The 18,507-nt window shown below is 42.8% G+C and overlaps 1 protein-coding gene across 1 annotated transcript in view; it reads left to right on the top strand.

Annotated features, from left to right (window-relative positions):
- The window catches only part of CWH43 (cell wall biogenesis 43 C-terminal homolog), a 45,577-nt gene extending 27,712 nt beyond the window's left edge, over positions 1–17,865 (top strand). The window contains exons 13-16 of the mRNA XM_075997740.1: positions 6,024–6,168; positions 10,790–10,851; positions 12,223–12,378; positions 17,603–17,865. Coding sequence (XP_075853855.1) covers positions 6,024–6,168; positions 10,790–10,851; positions 12,223–12,378; positions 17,603–17,681 — 442 coding nt within the window. The 3' untranslated portion in view covers positions 17,682–17,865. The remainder of the gene's footprint in view (positions 1–6,023; positions 6,169–10,789; positions 10,852–12,222; positions 12,379–17,602) is intronic.
- The last annotated feature ends 642 nt before the right edge of the window (positions 17,866–18,507 follow it).

The following is an 18,507-nucleotide window of genomic DNA, read 5'->3' as shown; positions in this document are numbered from 1 at the left end:
GTCTATGACATGCCCTTTCTTACTTTCTTCTTTTTTTAATTTTTCCCTGTGTTGCTGGTTTTTAAAAATCAGACATGAATGGCTCACGCCTGTCATCCTAGCACTCTGGGAGGCCGAGGCGGGAGGATTGCTCAAGGTGAGAAGTTCAAGACCAGCCTGAGCAAGAGTGAGACCCTGTCTCTACTAAAAATAGAAAGAAATTAGCCAGACAACTAAAAATATTTAGAAAAATTTAGAAAATTTAGAAAAATATTTAGAAAAAATGAGCCGAGCATGGTGGCGCATGCCTGTAGTCCCAGCTACTTGGGAGGGAGGCTGAGGCAGGAGGATCGCTTGAGCCCAGGAGTTTGAGGTTGCTGTGAGCTGCATTTCATCTTTGCTCTGTATAAAGTAAGTACTATTCGAGCCCCGGAAAGAAACTAGGCTAAGAGAGGTTAGATGACTTGTGCAACCAGGAGCACACAGCTAGGAACTAAGGAGAGCCACACCCAGAGCCTGCAAGTGCTGAGAGCCACACAGTAAACCAGACTACAGAAAAATGAATTCCCTTTTCCTCATCACTGCTACACACGGAAATACTGTGGGGGTTTGAGGGTGTTAAATTACCTTCATCCTCTCATGTTTTCACAAACAACTGATAGATGGGCAGAGAAATCTGGTAGAGGGAGATCAACATATCACTTTGGTTTTATTTATTTTTTGAGACAGAGTCTCACTCTGTTGCCCAGGCTAGAGTGAGTGCCGTGGCGTCAGCCTCGCTCACAGCAACCTCAAACTCCTGGGCTCAAGTGATCCTCCTGCCTCAGCCTCCCGAGTAGCTGGGACTATAGGCATGCGCCACCATGCCCGGCTAATTTTTTCTATATATTTTTAATTGGCCAATTCATTTCTTTCTTTTTTAAAAATAGAGACACAGGCTTGGTTTCGAACTCCTGACCTTGAGTGATCTTCCCTCCTCGGCCTCCCAGAGTGCTGAGATTACAGGTGTGAGCCATTCATGTCTAATTTTTAAAACCAGCAACATAGGGAAAAATAAAAAAAAGAAGAAGAAAGTAAGAAAGGGCATGTCATAGACATCAAAGGAAATGATACATAATATTTCTTTTTTTTTTTAACTTTTTTTTTTTTTTGAGACAGAGTCTAGCTTTGTTGCCCAGGCTAGAGTGAGTGCCATGGTGTCAGCCTCGCTCACAGCAACCTCCAACTCCTGGGCTCAAGCGATCCTCCTGCCTCAGCCCCCTGAGTAGCTGGGACTACAGGCATGCGCCACTATGACCAGCTAATTTTTTCTATATATTTTTAGTTGGCCAATTAATATTTTTCTATTTTTAGTAGAGACGGGGTCTCACTCTTGTTCAGGCTGGTTTCGAACTCCTGACCTTGAGCGATCCTCCCGCTTCGGCCTCCCAGAGTGCTAGGATGACAGGCCTGAGCCACCAGTTAGAAAAGCAACGTTGTCGTACAGTAACTTTTATCTAAGCAAAACTAATGTGTCTGTTGCCCTTATTTCCTTGGTTACTTCGCTTTTTGTCACCGTATTATATGGATCTGTGAAAGCGTATTTGAACATTTTCTCAAATAAGTTTGAGAATAAGTAATATAAATAAACCATCCAAATATAATTAATATGAACGAGACTTGCTTGTATCCTTAGAAATAAGAAGGGTGTTTGGGGCATAGACGATGTAGATTGTATCACTTTAAAAAGCTATTTGAAGAAATGCCTTCTGTTTCTCTCAGTAATTTTTATGTAGCAAGTAGAGGCATTCAAAACTCATTCCATACAGAAGTAGAAAATTGACATAAAAAAAAAAAACAAAAAAACTCATTCTGCTGACCTTACGTTGCATTTCAGTTGGGTTTATCTTTAAAAAATAGGTACTTTTGTGTTTAAATGGTGCAAGGTCTCAATCTAAGAAGCAGTTGAATCTACTCCTTTTCTTTTTCTCCTTTGCTTTCTTTTTTCTACCCCCTTTAACTCCTTCCCACCCCTCCTGAAATGTAGGGAAGAGAAAACTAAAAGACAGCCCTAGGAATGGGCTGGGAAAAGAGAAGGGAAGGAGTTGAGTTGCCTTTTCTGACTTTCTATTAACTACTACCCACTTAAAGCTCTCTGATGAACACCATATCCTTTACTTGTTATCTTACTCATTGGATTTAATAATAATGACAAAAACAATACCAATAATAATAGTAATAACAATAGCTAACACTCTTTGAGGCTCTCTAACTCCAGGGAGGAAAGCAGTGTAGTTTAATGGTTAAGCCGGCTGCTAAGCAGGACAGGCAGCGGTGGCAAAAACACCCGGCAGGCTGCATAAATGTCCTAGGCGGGTGGCATGTGGCCCTCGGGCCGTAGTTTGAGGACACCTGGTTAAGAGCATGAGATTCCGAAGCCTGGAGTCAGACAATCTGGTCTGAATCCGAATTCAGCCACTAGCTGTGTATCCTTCACCAAGTAATTTAACTACTACCACCTTGAAGGGTAGGTTCCTTGTCTCTAGATCAGGGGCGATAGTCTTACTTCACAGGGTTCTTGTGAGAATTAAATGAGACATATTATCTCATGCAAATTACGTGAATATAGCAAGTGCTAATTAGGACTGGCCATAATTAAACCAGATCGGATAATTCTAAACGTAAGGTGTACCGGGCAGTGTAAGAGGAATTTATTCATCAGACGTGGCCATGTCACTAGCACCGTGCTGGGCACAGTCCCTGCCCTTAGGGGCATCTCAGAAGCACTGCCCATAAACCCTGGGGCCTCCCAACGAGTGACATGGGACAGTTAACCCATGGAATAATTTGTGAAAGCATCGTTCCATATTTTTGTTTGCTTTTGTTTTCTATACTACTAGATATGAAATACAAAAGTTCTTACCGTGAATAAATATTTAGAGATTTCATTTTCTGGTGACGATGGCATACAAATGTGAAAATCCTGTTAGGAATGAATCATAGAACGCTTGTGCATGTTATTAGCTGATTCAACAAGACTTTTTTAAAATTACTAACTATAGACCGGGCGAGGTGGCTCACGCCTCTAATCCTGGCACTCTGGGAGGCCGAGGCGGGAGGATCGCTCGAGGTCAGGAGTTCGAAACCAGCCTGAGCAAGAGCGAGACCCCATCTCTACTATAAATAGAAAGAAATTAATTGGCCAACTAATATATACATAGAAAAAATTAGCTGGGCATGGTGGCGCATGCCTGTAGTCCCAGCTTCTCGGGAGGCTGAGGCAGGAGGATCGCTTGAGCCCAGGAGTTTGAGGTTGCTGTGAGCTAGGCTGACGCCACGGCACTCACTCTAGCCTGGGCAACAAAGCAAGACTCTGTCTCAAAAAAAAGAAAAAAATTACTAACTATACAAATCATCTCGTTTGCAACCAATAAATAGGATATAGCATTTCTTAGAAGTCATTCAGATAAACGCCGTCAAGAAAATTGATATTATTATAGGTAATTAACTGAGGCAACATTTAATCACCATTTCTTTAAAAAAAAAAAAAACTATAACATGCATCATGTGCAAAGAGGAGAGAACACAGAACCCGTAGTCTGGAGACTTCTGTTCTGGTGTTGGTTACGTTGTGGTCTAACTTTGGTCAGTTCCAGGTCTCTTGTCTCTGAAAATGGGATATGATGCTCTTTTCTTGCTCACATTGTAGGGTTTATTGGGCAGATCAAATAGTAACTCTCTCTCGCTGTTTCTCCCCCATCCTCATAATCTATTTTTTATTTTCATTACTATCACTAGACCAGATTGATCTCTTGAAAACAATGTAAAACCAAATTCACAGATTATTTCCGGTAATAGATTGTTAAAACACATTTGAATGAAAACGCTGTCCGTTGGACGGTGGGTTTGGAATTTTCAAGAGCTGGGTTTGAATCCGAGTGGCCTGCAGCAGAGGGAACAGAATTCAGTGTAGACCTGGCGAAAGGACTCGGTACCAAGGTGTGGGAACAGACCAGGGAACAACTAGGAGAGGCTGAGCACAGAGAGTGGGAATTGTCACCAGCCTTAGAGCTGAGGGGACAGGCGGAGGAAATAGCTGGTGAGATCTGGACCCAGGAAAAGGGGCCAGTTGGCATGAGGAACGCAGCTGCCACCAGAGGGGCTGGGGAAGAAATGGCCCAACTTCCCTCTTGTCCCAACTTTTTGTCTCCTCTTGGTGCCTCCCACTGGCCAGACTTAGCTGGGAACCAGCAGACAAGGAGCTCGGGAGACGAAATCTGCAGGGTCAGCCTTCTGGGGCACAGAGAGGGGCCAGAGACTGGATCTGGGCAGGGGAGATGGAGATAATCTCATTTAAAAATAGAGATGTTGGCCGGGCACGGTGGCTCACACCTGTCATCCCAGCACTCTGGGAGGCCGAGGCGGGAGGATCGCTCTCAAGGTCAGGGGTTCGAAACCAGCCTGAGCAAGAGCGAGACCCCGTCTCTACTAAAAATAGAAAGAAACTAATCGGTCAACTAAAAATATATAAAATAAAATAAAAAATAAATAAAAATAGAGCTGCCACCTGCCTGCAGTTATTACGAGAAGTCAGTATCAAGGGTGGTTAACAAATGGGCATACTTTTCACTCTCCTATTTCTTGAGACGTCTTTTAATAGCACTCAGCTGTCCACACATACGTGTCCAGCTCAGTCCTGTCTTCAGATCATACCTCAATGAGGTCTCTCCAATCTTCCCAGTCCTCGATGACCTCCCTCTACCTTCCTTTGCCTTTGTTTTCCTTATCACTCATTACTTAGTTCCATTTCTGTGTAAGTGCCTGTGTTTATCTACTGCCCGTCTGCTCTTGGATCCACTCCTTGCTCTTATTCTTGGCTCTGTGTTGCAGGGAACTACGTTTCCCAAAGACCCTTGCCTTCCGGCTTCTGGGTGGGTTTAGCCAATGGATGGGAGGCACTCGAGCAAGGTCAGAGGGCAGGGGACAAGGGAGTGGAGAGCTGCCACCACCCTCTCTCTGCTTCCTCTGGAGTCTCTGGCTCCTCCTGGGCAGCCTTCTCCATACTTCCATCTCCCACCAGTCGGGTGTGGCTTCTGAAATCTGGGCGTATGGCCTCCTTTGCTGTCCCTCCAGCTACTGCTTCCTCATGGCTGCTCATCTCTGGTTGCCTCCCTGAGCCCTGTTTGGCTTCCCGTCACCTAGGCAACCAATCCCCTATATTAAATTCACTTTGTTCGAAACACCTGGAGTGTTTTCGTTTTTTTTCCTGGCTGGCTCATGTTACATGCAACGCCCTGTTTTTCTCCAGACTGACTGACTGTAAACCGCTCCAAAGCCTTGATATACCTGCTTAATCATCTCAGCTGTTTGTGTCTGCAGTGCTCAGCATAATAAGAGCACCGTGTCCAGCCTGTATTTGTGCAGGAGAGCCAAGGAGCCTTTCAGCACGTGTTCAGCTGAAGGAACCCAGTAGGTTACACAAGGCCGATGTACTGTAAGAATGTTTGCATTCTCCTTCTTACCAGTTTCCCTGGGTCCCTTTTATTTACTTATTTTTTATGTTTTTGACTGTTAGTTCTTTAGCTGTAATACTGACGATGAAGTCTCACGTTACTGATGTGATCTCTTCTGATGAAAAGTTGAACCAGTGCTGTATTTAGAATAGAGGCTTACATCAGCTGGACTCCAAATGATTTGCAGAGAAAGGTCATATTCTTAGTCGAAAGTTTGCCAGCCTAATCAGTCGAAGCACTGTGTCTAAGTCTTGCTCCATTGTAGGACGTTAAGACATTTGGCCAGCTACCGAATTACTCTGGTTTGTACACTATTTGAAGATATCCTTTTGGAATGTGGGTACCTAAGACTTTTTTTTTTTTTTTTTTTAGAGACGGGGTCTTGCTCTGTTGTCCCGGTTGGGATGCAGCAGTGTGGTCCTAGCTTACTACAGCCTCGAACGTCTGGACTCAAGCAATCCTCCTGCCTCAGCCTCCCAAGTAGCTAGGATTACAGCTCTTAATATTTCTTAAGATTGTTTTGTAAATACAATATCCATTTTTTTTTTAAAGAGACGACCTTGACAGGAAACTGCAGGCGATCGCTGTTTCGAAACTACTGAAAAATAGCTCTAATCCGGTGATATTTCTGGGCTATATCACGTCGGCACCTGGTTCCAGAGATTATCTACAGCTCACTAGACATGGCAATGTGAAGGTAATGTCATCACAGCAGGATTTCTGATTTATTAGGTAAAATGTTTCTTTTTCTTTCATGTTAACAAAAAAGCCAACTCAGCCCAATAATTTAATACGTATTCTGGTTATCTACTGTGTTTCCCTGAAAATAAGACAGGGTCTTATATTTGGTTTTCCTAAAGAAGACACCTAAGGGCTTATTTTCAGGGAATGTATTATTTTTTTAAGTACGGTACAACAATCTACATTTATTCAAATATAGTTAAATTGTCTTCTGGAACATCATCCTCACTCTCCAAACCCCGAATCCCATCCTGAATGTCTTGCGACTCTATTTCCTTTAGAGCCACTGGCCCCGATCTCTCCTGTGGAGCACTAGAGCTCTCACGGGGTGGATGAGAAGGGCTGCTCGTGTTCTTTCCCGCTCCGCGACGACATGCATGGGTTGTGCAGATGCACTGCGCAGCCACGCCCGTCACTAGGGCTGATTTTCATAGCCACGCCCACCACTAGGGCTGATTTTCATAGCCACGCCCATCACTAGGCCTTATTTTCATAGCCACGCCCATCACTAGGGCTGATTTTCATAGCCACGCCCATCACTAGGCCTTATTTTCATAGCCACGCCCATCACTAGGGCTGATTTTCGGGCTGCTATTGCGCACATGCTTAGAAATCCTGCTGGGGCTTATTTGATGGGTAGGTCTTATTTTCAGGGAAACACGGTACTGCTACATAGAAAACCACCACGAAACATGCTAGCTTAAAATAACAGAAATAATTTATTTGGGCCGGGCGCGGTGGCTCAAGCCTGTAATCCTAGCACTCTGGGAGGCCGAGGCGGGCGGATTGCTTGAGGTCAGGAGTTCAAAACCAGCCTGAGCAAGAGCGAGACCCCGTCTCTACTATAAATAGAAAGAAATTAATTGGCCAACTAATATATATATATATATATATATATATATATAATTATAATTAGCCGGGCATGGTGGTGCATGCCTGTAGTCCCAGCTACTCGGGAGGCTGAAGCAGAAGGATTGCTTGAGCCCAGGAGTTTGAGGTTGCTGTGAGCTAGGCTGACGCCATGGCACTCACTCTAGCCTGGGCAACAAAGAGAGACTCTGTCTCAAAAAATAAATAAATAAATAAATAAGGAAATCATTTATTTGTGCTCAAATCTGTGGTTTGGACAGGACTCGATGAGGATAGCTCATCTCTGCTCCCTGCAGGGTCAGCTAGGTGGCTCCACTGGGGACTGGAGGATATACTTAGGAGGTGATTCATAGGTGGCAAGTTGGTGCTTTGGGCTGGAGACTGTGGTTTCTTTCTGTGGGCTACTTGGGCTTCCTCCATGCATGGCGGCTGGCCTCCAATAGCCAGTGTCCCAAGAGAACCAGGAAGAACCTGTATTGCCTCGTGTGAGACTCAGCCTTATAAGTCATATAATGCCATTCCTGCTATCATCACAAGTCTGATCACATTCCACTGGAAGGAACACGAACCCCACTAGCTGATGGAAGGAGTATCAAAGTCCCATTATAAAAATGCCATATGGAAAGTGAGATATTGTTATAGCCATGTTTAGAGAATACAGTCTATGCCACATTATGACAGTTAATTATGATATCGAGATTAAAGACAAAATGACATGTCACGCAGAGAGAATGGCTCACCAGCCGGATGGGGCCACGTGAGATGACACTGAATTAACTTTTATCTTTTCAGGTCTAAAACACTTGAATTTGTCAGTGTACCAAGACATAATCATGCTTTGGGAAACTGACATACGAATCAAATCCTCCAGAGATTGATGTATATATACATGTATATATATATACACAATGCAATACAATACTATATATATTATATATAATGAAATATAATATAATATATTACATATATTATATATGTTATATATAATTACATACATATATATGTAATTACATACATATATGTAATATAATATAATATATTACATATATTATATAATGTAATATAATATATTAATATAATATATAATATATTATATATGTTATATAATAATATATATTATATATAATGCAATACAATACTATATATATATACACACAATATATATATATTACAATGCTCAATGAATTCATTTATAATGAGAAATGTAATTGTTATATTTAGTTAAGGCCTATGTAGATTTCTTGGTCCTTTTCATTTTGACTTCCTGTCTTAAGATAATAACCTTCAGATCAAAAGGCTTATCTATCTTACGTCGATTTCATTACTTTAACTCTCTTCTTGGACTGTAACATTGTTTCCTGAGTGCTTAGAAAGACAGGAGAGAGAGAGAGAGAGAGAGAGAGAGAGAGAGAGAGAGAGAGAGAGAGAGAGAGAGAAAGAGAGAGCATGGCATGATGGGGGGTTTCTGCAGGTGACAGAAAGCCCAGATGACAGTGGCTTAACTAAGAAAGAAGTGTATTTCTTTATGTAGACATCTGGGCAGGTGCACTGGTATGGCCACCATGGTGTCTGGAATCTGTTCCCCTGTCTTGTGGCTTGCCTGCTCCATTCCCAACCTGGCAGCAGCATCGTCTAGCTAGCAGATCAGAGGAAGGGATAAAGACCTGGCCAGGTGCACACTCAAGTTGTCTCTGAAGGCAGGTTCCAGGAAAGCAACCTCCAAGACTTCTACTTACATTTCAGTGACTGGGATTCCGTCATATGGCCACACCTGGCCACGCAGAGAGTGGATTGTGCAGTCTTCAGCCTTGATGGCTGAACACCCAGCCATGAATACTACTAATATGATCTTGGAAGAAGGGCAGGGCAACTACTGGAGAGATGAGTTGGTCTCTGTATTCATGGATAAGGCAGAAAGTAGAGTCATGAGGGATTCCTGATTTGGGGCTCTAGTCAGAGGGCTTATGATGGTGACATTTGTCATTATGTAGAGAATACATAAAGAAGAATAGTTTTGCAGAGGAGATGGGAAGTTCAGCTTTGGGCTGAGTTTGAGACATCTGTGGGACATTAATGGAGATATTCAATAGGCAGAGGACATAGAGATCTGGGATTGAGAAGGGCAATCAGGACTAGAGGCGTGGGTTAAGGAGTTGCTACCATAGAGGTAGTTGTTAAAACCATGGATGACATTGCTTATTGAATTAGAGACATGCAAAAGAAGACCAAAGAAAGCCCCAGTTAGGCCACATTGAATGCAGCCATCGTGGGATGGCGGATAGGGAACAGGAGGCAGATAATCTCAGGAAAGAAACGAAGGAGCATGAATGGAAAATTGCATTTCCATTCACAAGAGTAAATGGAAAAAAAAAAAAAGAGTAAATGGAAAACCTGGAGAGTGTATAATCGCAGAGGCTGCATTAGTTATTTATCATTGTGTAATAAACCACCTCAAGACTTAGTGGCTTAAAATAGTAACAGTTTAATATTCTGGCCGGGCGTGGTGGCTCACGCCTGTCATCCTAGCATTCTGAGAGGCCGAGGCGGGAGGATCGCTCAAGGTCAGGAGTTCGAAACCAGCCTGAGCAAGAGCGAGACCTCGTCACTACTAAAAAAAATAGGAAGAAATTAATTGGCAGACTAAAAAAAAAAAAAATATATATATATATATATATAAAATTAGCCGGGCATGGTGGCCCATGCCTGTAGTCCCAGCTACTCGGGAGGCTGAGGCAGGAGGATCGCTTGAGCCCAGGAGTTGGAGGTTGCTGTGAGCTAGGCTGACGCCACGGCACTCACTCTAGCCTGGGCAACAAAGTGAGACGCTGTCTCAAAAAAAAAAAAAAAAAAAAAAAAAGAGTCCCCTCTTCTAGAACTAATTTTCAGTTTAATCTGGGGGAAAAAAATAGAAATCAAAAAATAAAATAATATTAAATTAAAAAAAAAAAGAGTCCCCTCCACTCAGGAAGGGGACACATGGAAACAGATAACTAGCACAATGGCACGACAAAGGATAACAATGAAGATGTGATCACTTCTGTTGGGGTGAGAGGCTTGGAAAGCTGCAGGAAGCCAAGACTATAGTGTAGTCACCGATTTACTTAACTCCCTCTGCAGACCACCTTCATCTTTGTATCCCCTGGATATAGTACAAGAGCTAGATGGGCACATAGTAGGTGCTCAAGAAATATCTGCAGAATGAACAAATAACTTGGACCTTAAAGAACCAGTAGGAAGCCGGGCGCGGTGGCTCACGCCTGTAATCCTAGCTCTTGGGAGGCTGAGGCGGGCGGATTGCTCAAGGTCAGGAGTTCAAAACCAGCCTGAGCAAGAGCGAGACCCCGTCTCTACTATAAATACAAAGAAATTAATTGGCCAACTGATATATATATAAAAAAATTAGCCGGGCATGGTGGCGCATGCCTGTAGTCCCAGCTACTTGGGAGGCTGAGGCAGAAGGATTGCTTGAGCCTAGGAGTTTGAGGTTGCTGTGAGCTAGGCTGACGCCATGGCACTCACTCTAGCCTGGGCAACAAAGCGAGACTCTGTCTCAAAAAAAAAAAAAAAAAAAAGAACCAGTAGGAGCCAGGAAGAGAAAGTAGCATGCACAAAGGGATATTTATCACATTGATTTTTTGGGGGGGCAATGCAGCATAGAGCTTTGTTTTTTTTATGCTTTAAGCATTCTCTTCTCTGTTCTTTATTAGGATATCGACAGCACAGATTACGACAGATGGTGTGAATACATTATGTATCGAGGGCTGATCAGGTGAGCAGAGGGGTTTGGTTTTTGTGTTTTTCATCTGTTATTACTGTGATCTTTTCGGTCTATCTTAGAAGAAAAACTTTATGGAAGCAATTAATTTTTGTTACATTTTTTTTTTTACAAACATTGATTTGGCTAGTTATGCAGTGTAACATTTTTTTTTTCATAGTCTCATGATTTAAGAAGGTATAAATAGCTAAGCAAATGAAGTTTAATTATATAACGAGGAGACTGTGGAAGCTATTAAGTGTGATAAGTATGTAGCTGTCAACACGTGTTAGGAATGGCACCATGTTTGGCTATAGCTTGGTAGAAGCAGCATGGACCATGGAATGAGGAAATTCTGGGCTTCAATCCCAGCTGTACCAGCTTCTAATCAATAATCTTGGGTAAATTAACCAACTTGCTCGGGCCACTACTATACAGTGGTGAGATCTCTAGGTAAATGATATTCTCTAAAAAATCATCCCATATAAAAATATTACCCAGGCTGGGCATGGTGGCTCACACCTATAATCCTAGCACTCTGGGAGGCTGAGGCAGGAGGATCGCTCAAGGTTAGGAGTTCGAAACCAGCCTGAGCAAGAGCAAGATCCCGTCTCTACTAAAAATAGAAAGAAATGAATTGGACAGCTAAAAATATATGGAAAAAATGAGCTGGGCATGGTGGTGCATGCTTGTAGTCCCAGCTACTTGGGAGGCTGAGGCAGGAAGATTGATTGAGCCTAGGAGTTGGAGGTTGCTGTGAGCTAGGCTGACGCCATGGCACTCTAGCCCAGGCAACAGAGTGAGACTCTGTCTCAAAAAAAAAAAAAAGAAAGAAAGAAAGAAAGAAAAAAGAAATATTTGGATAACATCTATAAAGTGCTTTGAATTTCCTGGAGAACTAAAAACTCTAAGCCAAAACAGGATGTGGAATTTTTTCAGGAATACAAAATCTTTGATTTTATACTCCTAAGTGTGGCTGAAAATAGGCATGTGGTATTTGGATTTTTAAAGGTAAGAAGGAATGCAGTCATACACCCCTGTCATCCTGAAGAATTCCTGTTATTAACTTAAAACATAATTGAGTTTTGCCTCCCATAATTTCGTGGGAGGCAATTAGTATAGACAGAATATTCATTAGTGTAAAAAGGTAAAGTCAGGCTGCTAAGAATATTCAGTTAATTAAATCTGTGTGCATATTCCTTATTCATTAAAATCTAAAAGCAATATTTTTGTTAATATTTAGATGAACAAATTGAGTTAATTCTAGTTGCTATAGAGAGTTAGAAATGGGAAGTTGGCTTAATAATGAAGCTGCTATCTCCTAGACCTCATTATATTTCTACATGGAAAAAAAATCTTGACAAACCATTTCTATTTCTGCTACAGGTTGGGTTATGCAAGAATCTCCCGCGCTCAACTGAGTGATTCTGAAATTCAGATGGCCAAGTTTAGGATCCCCGATGACCCCGTTAATTATAGAGACAACCAGAGAGTGGTCATAGACCAGCGAGAAGTTCCCGAGGAAATCCATTTTAATCCCAGGTGAGCAAGTTCCTTTATGTTGTGCTACAACTATGAGCTACTGCATTCCTTCTACAGAACCTACGTATCACCTCCAAATGAGCTGGAAATTATATTTGGTTCTAGTCCCTGCTCTCTGGAATTGAGAAACAAGTTGTATGCCCAACCTCAGTAAAAAAAAACAAAACAAAAAAAAACCCCAAAACATCATCATCATCAACACTACAATCATCAACACTACAACACTACATCAACAACACTACAATTTTATTTTATTTATTTATTTATTTTTTCGATACAGAGTCTCACTCTGTTGCCCAGGCTAGAGTGCCATGGCGTCAGCCTAGCTCACAGCAACCTCAAAGTCCTGGGCTCAAGCCATCCTCCTGCCTCAGCCTCCCGAGTAGCTGGGACTACAGACATGCGCCACCATGCCCAGCTGATTTTTTCTATATATATATTTTATTTGACCAATTCATTTCTTTCTATTTTTAGTAGAGACGGGGGTCTCGCTCTTGCTCAGGCTGGTGTCGAACTCCCGACCTTGAGCGATCCTCCCGCCTCGGCCTCCCAGAGTGCTGGGATTACAGGCGTAAGCCACCGAGCCTGGCCAACACTACAATTTCTAATACTGAGTGCTACTGTGCCCCAGACCCTGTTCTAGGTGCTCGCTTTGCTATCTCAATTAATCCGCATTGGCTGGTACTCTTGTTAGCCCATTTCACAGATAAGGAAGCTGAGGCTGAGGAACACAAAGTACCGTCGCTGGGGTTGCGTGGCTGCTCGGGGTTGGAGCTAGTTAGTGGGAAGGGAGTCTGCTGGCATCCCTGGGTTACTGGAATCCTCAGCTCTGGCTGCACGTGAGGTTCACGTGGGGGGCTTTTAAAAAATACCATTGTCTGGGCCCCTGCCTAGACCAATTCATCAGGAGCTCCTGGGGTGGGTCCTGGGCTTTGGGATGGAAAATATTCTTTCCAGGTTATCTGAATGTGCAGCTAGGATTGAGACTACAGAGCATGGATAGATACTTCATTTCCATCACAGGGATTCTACCATGTGAAATATATTGGGTTTTCTTTTCTTTAATTTTTGATAGAAGTTATCTGAGAAATCTATTTGCAGCAAAACATATGATTTGGAGTATGTGCATCTTCTCCCCCATAACTGGGTAATGAGAAGAAACTTCCATAAAAATACAAACACAGAACACATCCCATACATTATTATTATTGGACATTTCTATTACTTTTACCAGCTAATAGCTAGAGAAATTTCTCATTTCGTTGGAGGGAAAAAAACATTTCTCTACTCTCTTTTTCTTCCTTGTCCCTCCTTACGATAAGAAAAAATTGTACCAAAGTGTAGGCAGTGATTGAGAAGAGCTACAACCAAATTTTGATTTGCTTCAATTCCTGTATTTATCTTGCCCTGTGTAAGTGTACCATGATTGACAAGAGGCTGGGCTCTTGTCATCTGCCTGGTTCAAGTCCTCATTTTTTTCCAGTAAACAGCTGGGTAAATTTGCACCAGTTGCTTACACTCTCTAAGCTTCCAGTCCTCCGTCTAAAAATGGGAAAGACAGTAGTGCCTATACCCTAAGGTGTTTTGAGGTTTTAGTGACACTTAAAGCTCTTAGAATCATGCACATCAAATGCTCAGTGTTAAACCATAGTTGCAATGGCAATAATAGTATTCGTAGTAGCAATAGTAGAGGTATTTTTTATTTTTTTGAGACAAGAGTCTCACTCTGTCGCCCGGGCTAGAGTGCTGTGGCATGAGCCTAGCTCACTGCAACCTCCAACTCCTGGGCTCAAGCGATCCTCCTGCCTCAGCCTCCCGAGTAACTGGGACTACAGGCATGCGCCACCATGCCTGGCTAATTTTTTCTATATATATATATATTTTAATTGGCCAATTGATTTCTTTCTATTTATAGTAGAGACAGTTGCTAAGGCTGGTTTCGAACTCCTGACCTCGAGCAATCCTCCCACCTCGACCTCCCAGAGAGCTAGGACACCTAGCTTGGTAGAGGTGTTAATAAAATAGAAAGTTTCCCTCCTTTTGCTGAAGGAGATGACTTCTTAAATGGAAGATAGAAGATCTGGGAAGAAAAAGATTTTCTGGTTTCCTTATTCTTCACATACCAGGAATGTCGAGAAATTCAAATAAAATATTTTTGGCTAACTACAACTGCAGGTTGATCCAAACCAACTGTGAAAGGAGCTAGATCTGCTTTCCCACTCATTTTAATTATGACAATAACAAAGGCATAAGTAGAAATCCTGCCTTAATTTAAAAATCATGGTGAAGCCGGCACGGCGGTGCAAACCTATAGTAGTTCCAGCTACTTGAGAGGCTGAGGCAGGAGGATCCCTTGAGCCCAGGAGTTTGAGGCTGCAGTGAATTATGATTGTGACATTTCACCCCAGCCTGGACAACAGAGCAAGACCCCATCTCAAAAAAAAAAAAAAAGAAGAAGAAAAATAAATAAAATAAAAATTGTGGTGAGAACATTTAAGATCTGCTCTTTTAGCAATTGTCAAAGTAATGTATATTTGTTAACTATAGTCACAGTGCTTTGCTAGATCTCGAGAACTTTTTCATCCTGTCTAATTGAAACTTTGTATCCTTTCACCAATATGTCCCCAACCACCATTCCACCCTCTATTTCTATGAATTCCACTATTTTAGATTCCACATATAAATGAGATTATGAAGTATTGTTCTTTATGTGCCTAGATTATTTCACTTAGCATACTGTTCTCTAGGGCCATCTATGTTGCTACAAATGCTAAGATTTCCTTCTTTTTCAAGGCTGAGTAGTATTCCTTATTTATACGTGTATATGTATACATGCTGCATTTTCTTTATCCATTCATCTGTCAGTGGACACAAGTTAATTCTGTATCTTGGCTAGTGTGAATAACACTGCAATGAACACAAGAGTGCAGATATTTGTTTGACATTAGTTTCTTTCCTTTGGATATATACCAAGAAGTGGCATTGGTGGATCATATGGTAGATCTATTTTTAATTTTTCGAGAATCTTCCATAACGTTTTCCATAATGGCTGTACTAATTTACATTCCCAAAACAGCATACAAGCGTTCCTTTTTCTTCATGTCCTGGCCAACAGTTATCTTTTGTCTTTTTTTTCCCCTTTTTTTATTCTTTTTGTGTTTGTTTTTTTTTTATTTTTGTTTTTTGGGTTTTTTTCTTTTTCTTGGTTTTTTTTTTATTCTTTATTTATCTTTTGTCTTTTTAACACCAGCCATCGTAACAGGTGTAAGGTGATACCTCATCATTGTGATTTTAATTTGCATTTCCCTGATTAGTGATGTTGAGCATTTTTGTTTCTATGCCTGTTGGCCATTTGGATGTCTTCTGAGAAATGTTTAGTCAGGTCCTTTGCCCATTTTATAACTGGATTGTTTGTTTTCTTGCTAGTAAGTTGTTTGAGCTCCTTATATATTTTGGGTATTAACCCCTTAATCAGATACATTTTGAACATCCCAAACCTCAAAAATCCCCAATCCAGAACTTTCTGAGTGCTGCCATGGCTCTCAAAGGAAATGCTCATTTCGAGCCCTAGGGGTTACAGGCTCTGGCCTGCACGCCTGTCCTCTGACCCCCCCAAGTTCAATCCCTGACTATATGCCAGGGAGAAGCGTCCTGGCCGTGGGTTGCTTGTGGAGTGCTCGGGTAGGGTTCCTGTCCCCCCACTTCCGGTTGTGCCCTGGTCTCCTGGAACAGCCAGGCGGGCGGCTCAGGGGAGGGCTGGCAGGCAGGGAGCTCAGAGTCCAAGCACCCTCAGTCCCCTGCGGAAGCCTGGGCGTGGTGGGTGTGCCGACAGAGGGAAAGCAGCCACTCCTCAGAGCCCTGGCGCCATTGTCCCTTGGGGCGCCCATGCCAACTCATGTGGGAACCGCCATGGCTGCATTGGCAGCTGAGGTTCTGAGTAGGAGGAGGAGGAGGAGGGTCTGAAAGGAGGACAGCTGGGACTCTGGTCCCCTTTGTCCTGAGGGCCCCCTGGACTCGACTCTCCCCTGCAGGCAGCCGGTCCTGAATGTCCAAGCTCTGGGGCCACACAGCTCCCCACTGTGACCCACCGGCCGCCCCCCACCGAGGCCACCGCAGTCTGGGCAGGTGTTGGGGAATGTTTGTGTGGGGAACAGGGACAAGAACACTGCAGGCCCGAATCTCCCCGGGGAGGGCAAAGACGCACAGTGGCGCAGAAGCAGTAGGACACCCACTGTCCCAGGTTGGGTCTGTGGTGACAGGAAGCGACCTCGAGGGGGCTGCCGGCCCAGGGCTCTGTTCTCAAGAAGGTCCCAATCCCGGCAGGCAGGCTGTCCAGCAGTTCAGGAGCCTGCAGTCTGCTGGAGGGAGGACAAAAACCAAACACCTCCACCACCCTTTCCCCACCAAATTCCTCCAGGGCTCACCTCTGCCAGCATCTTGCCCTTTCTTGTTCTGCTCTGCAACTTCTTCCTCTGGAATCTCTAGTAGGTTCTGGCACTTTCCCCGCAGAATTACGCCGGGGCCGTGTTTCTTCCATCTAAAAACCTCTTCCTTCTTTCTGGGATGATCTGGTGACTCATGCCTCTAGTCGGCCATCTTGCCTCCCCCCCCAACACCCCCAGCCAATAATTCTTAAACAGTTTGCCCTTCTGGAATGATCCACAAGCATGGAAAGAGCACTTTGGAGGTTACAGTTTTAGTCAGCCGTCCCCACGTGCATGATTTCCTTTTTACGTGTTCATTTGCTATTTTTTTTTTTTTTTTTTTGAGACAGAGTCTCACTTTATTGCCCAGGCTAGAGTGAGTGCCGTGGCGTCAGCCTCGCTCACAGCAACCTCAAACTCCTGGCTCAAGCAATCCTCCTGCCTCAGCCTCCCAAGTAGCTGGGACTACAGGCATTCGCCACCATGCCCGGCTAATTTTTTGTATATATATATTAGTTGGCCAATTAATTTCTATTTATAGTAGAGACGGGGTCTCGCTCTTGCTCAGGCTGGTTTCGAACTCCTGACCTCGAGCAATCCGCCCGCCTGGGCCTCCCAGAGAGCTAGGATTACAGGCGTGAGCCACCGCGCCCGGCCTCATTTGCTATTTTATAAATTTATCACATCCATTCTGGCTTCATGGTAGATAAGTAAAATCACAATGGATTAGGGTTGAAATTTTACATAAGAACATACATTTCTGAATGGTTTTTACATATGAATGACCTTTTTTTTTTCAGATTTGGATCCTACAAAGAAGGACACAATTATGAAAATAACCATCATTTTCATATGAATACTCCTAAATATTTTTTATGAAATATTTAAAACAAGAAGTTATGGGCTGAGCAAGTCTTAGGAAAAAAGCATGTAAAATAAAAAGAACAGATTAATGAAAGCTGGAAAATACACACAAAGAACCTCAACTTTTAAGAACTTCTAAGCCGTGGGAAATTCCATCCATTTGTAAAATACATGTCGCCTAATAAAGCATTTTTCCAAATTGTTTTGCTTAAATTTTTGATGAAAAATACAATGTGGGGTAATATAAGGAGGTTTTACTCTTAGAGATAAAACAATAAAAAATGTCAGGAGTTCGAAACCAGCCTGAGCAAGAGCGAGACGCCATCTCTACTATAAATAGAAAGAAATTAATTGGCCAACTAATATGTATAGAAAAATTAGCCGGGCATGGTGGCGCATGCCTGTAGTCCCAGCTACTCAGGAGGCTGAGGCAGGAGGATCGCTTGAGCCCAGGAGTTGGAGGTTGCTGTGAGCCAGGCTGATGCCATGGCACTCACTCTAGCCTGGGCAACAAAGCGAGACTCTGTCTCAAAAAAAAAAAAAAGAAAGAAAGAAAAAAGAAGTAGTGGGATACAGTTTTGTGTTCAGAGGAGAATGTATAGCCTTAAATGCATGGATTGGGAAAAAGAAAGGCTGAAAATGAGTTACGTGAGTACCATCGGGAGAAGTTTGAGAGAGAGCGGAAAATTAAACCCCAAAGAGAGTATAGAGGTAAGGCAATAAGGATAAGAGCAGAAATTAATGCAGTGGCAAACAAACAATTACAAGAAATAAAAGCAACAAAAGCAAAAGGTGGTTCTTTGAAAAAAACCAACAAAATTGAAAACTCTTTGGTAGGACT

This window comes from Microcebus murinus, chromosome 26 (assembly GCF_040939455.1).
Source record: "Microcebus murinus isolate Inina chromosome 26, M.murinus_Inina_mat1.0, whole genome shotgun sequence".
In the NCBI taxonomy this organism is placed as follows: Eukaryota; Metazoa; Chordata; class Mammalia; order Primates; family Cheirogaleidae; genus Microcebus; species Microcebus murinus.
This window is presented reverse-complemented; position numbering and strand designations above follow the sequence as displayed.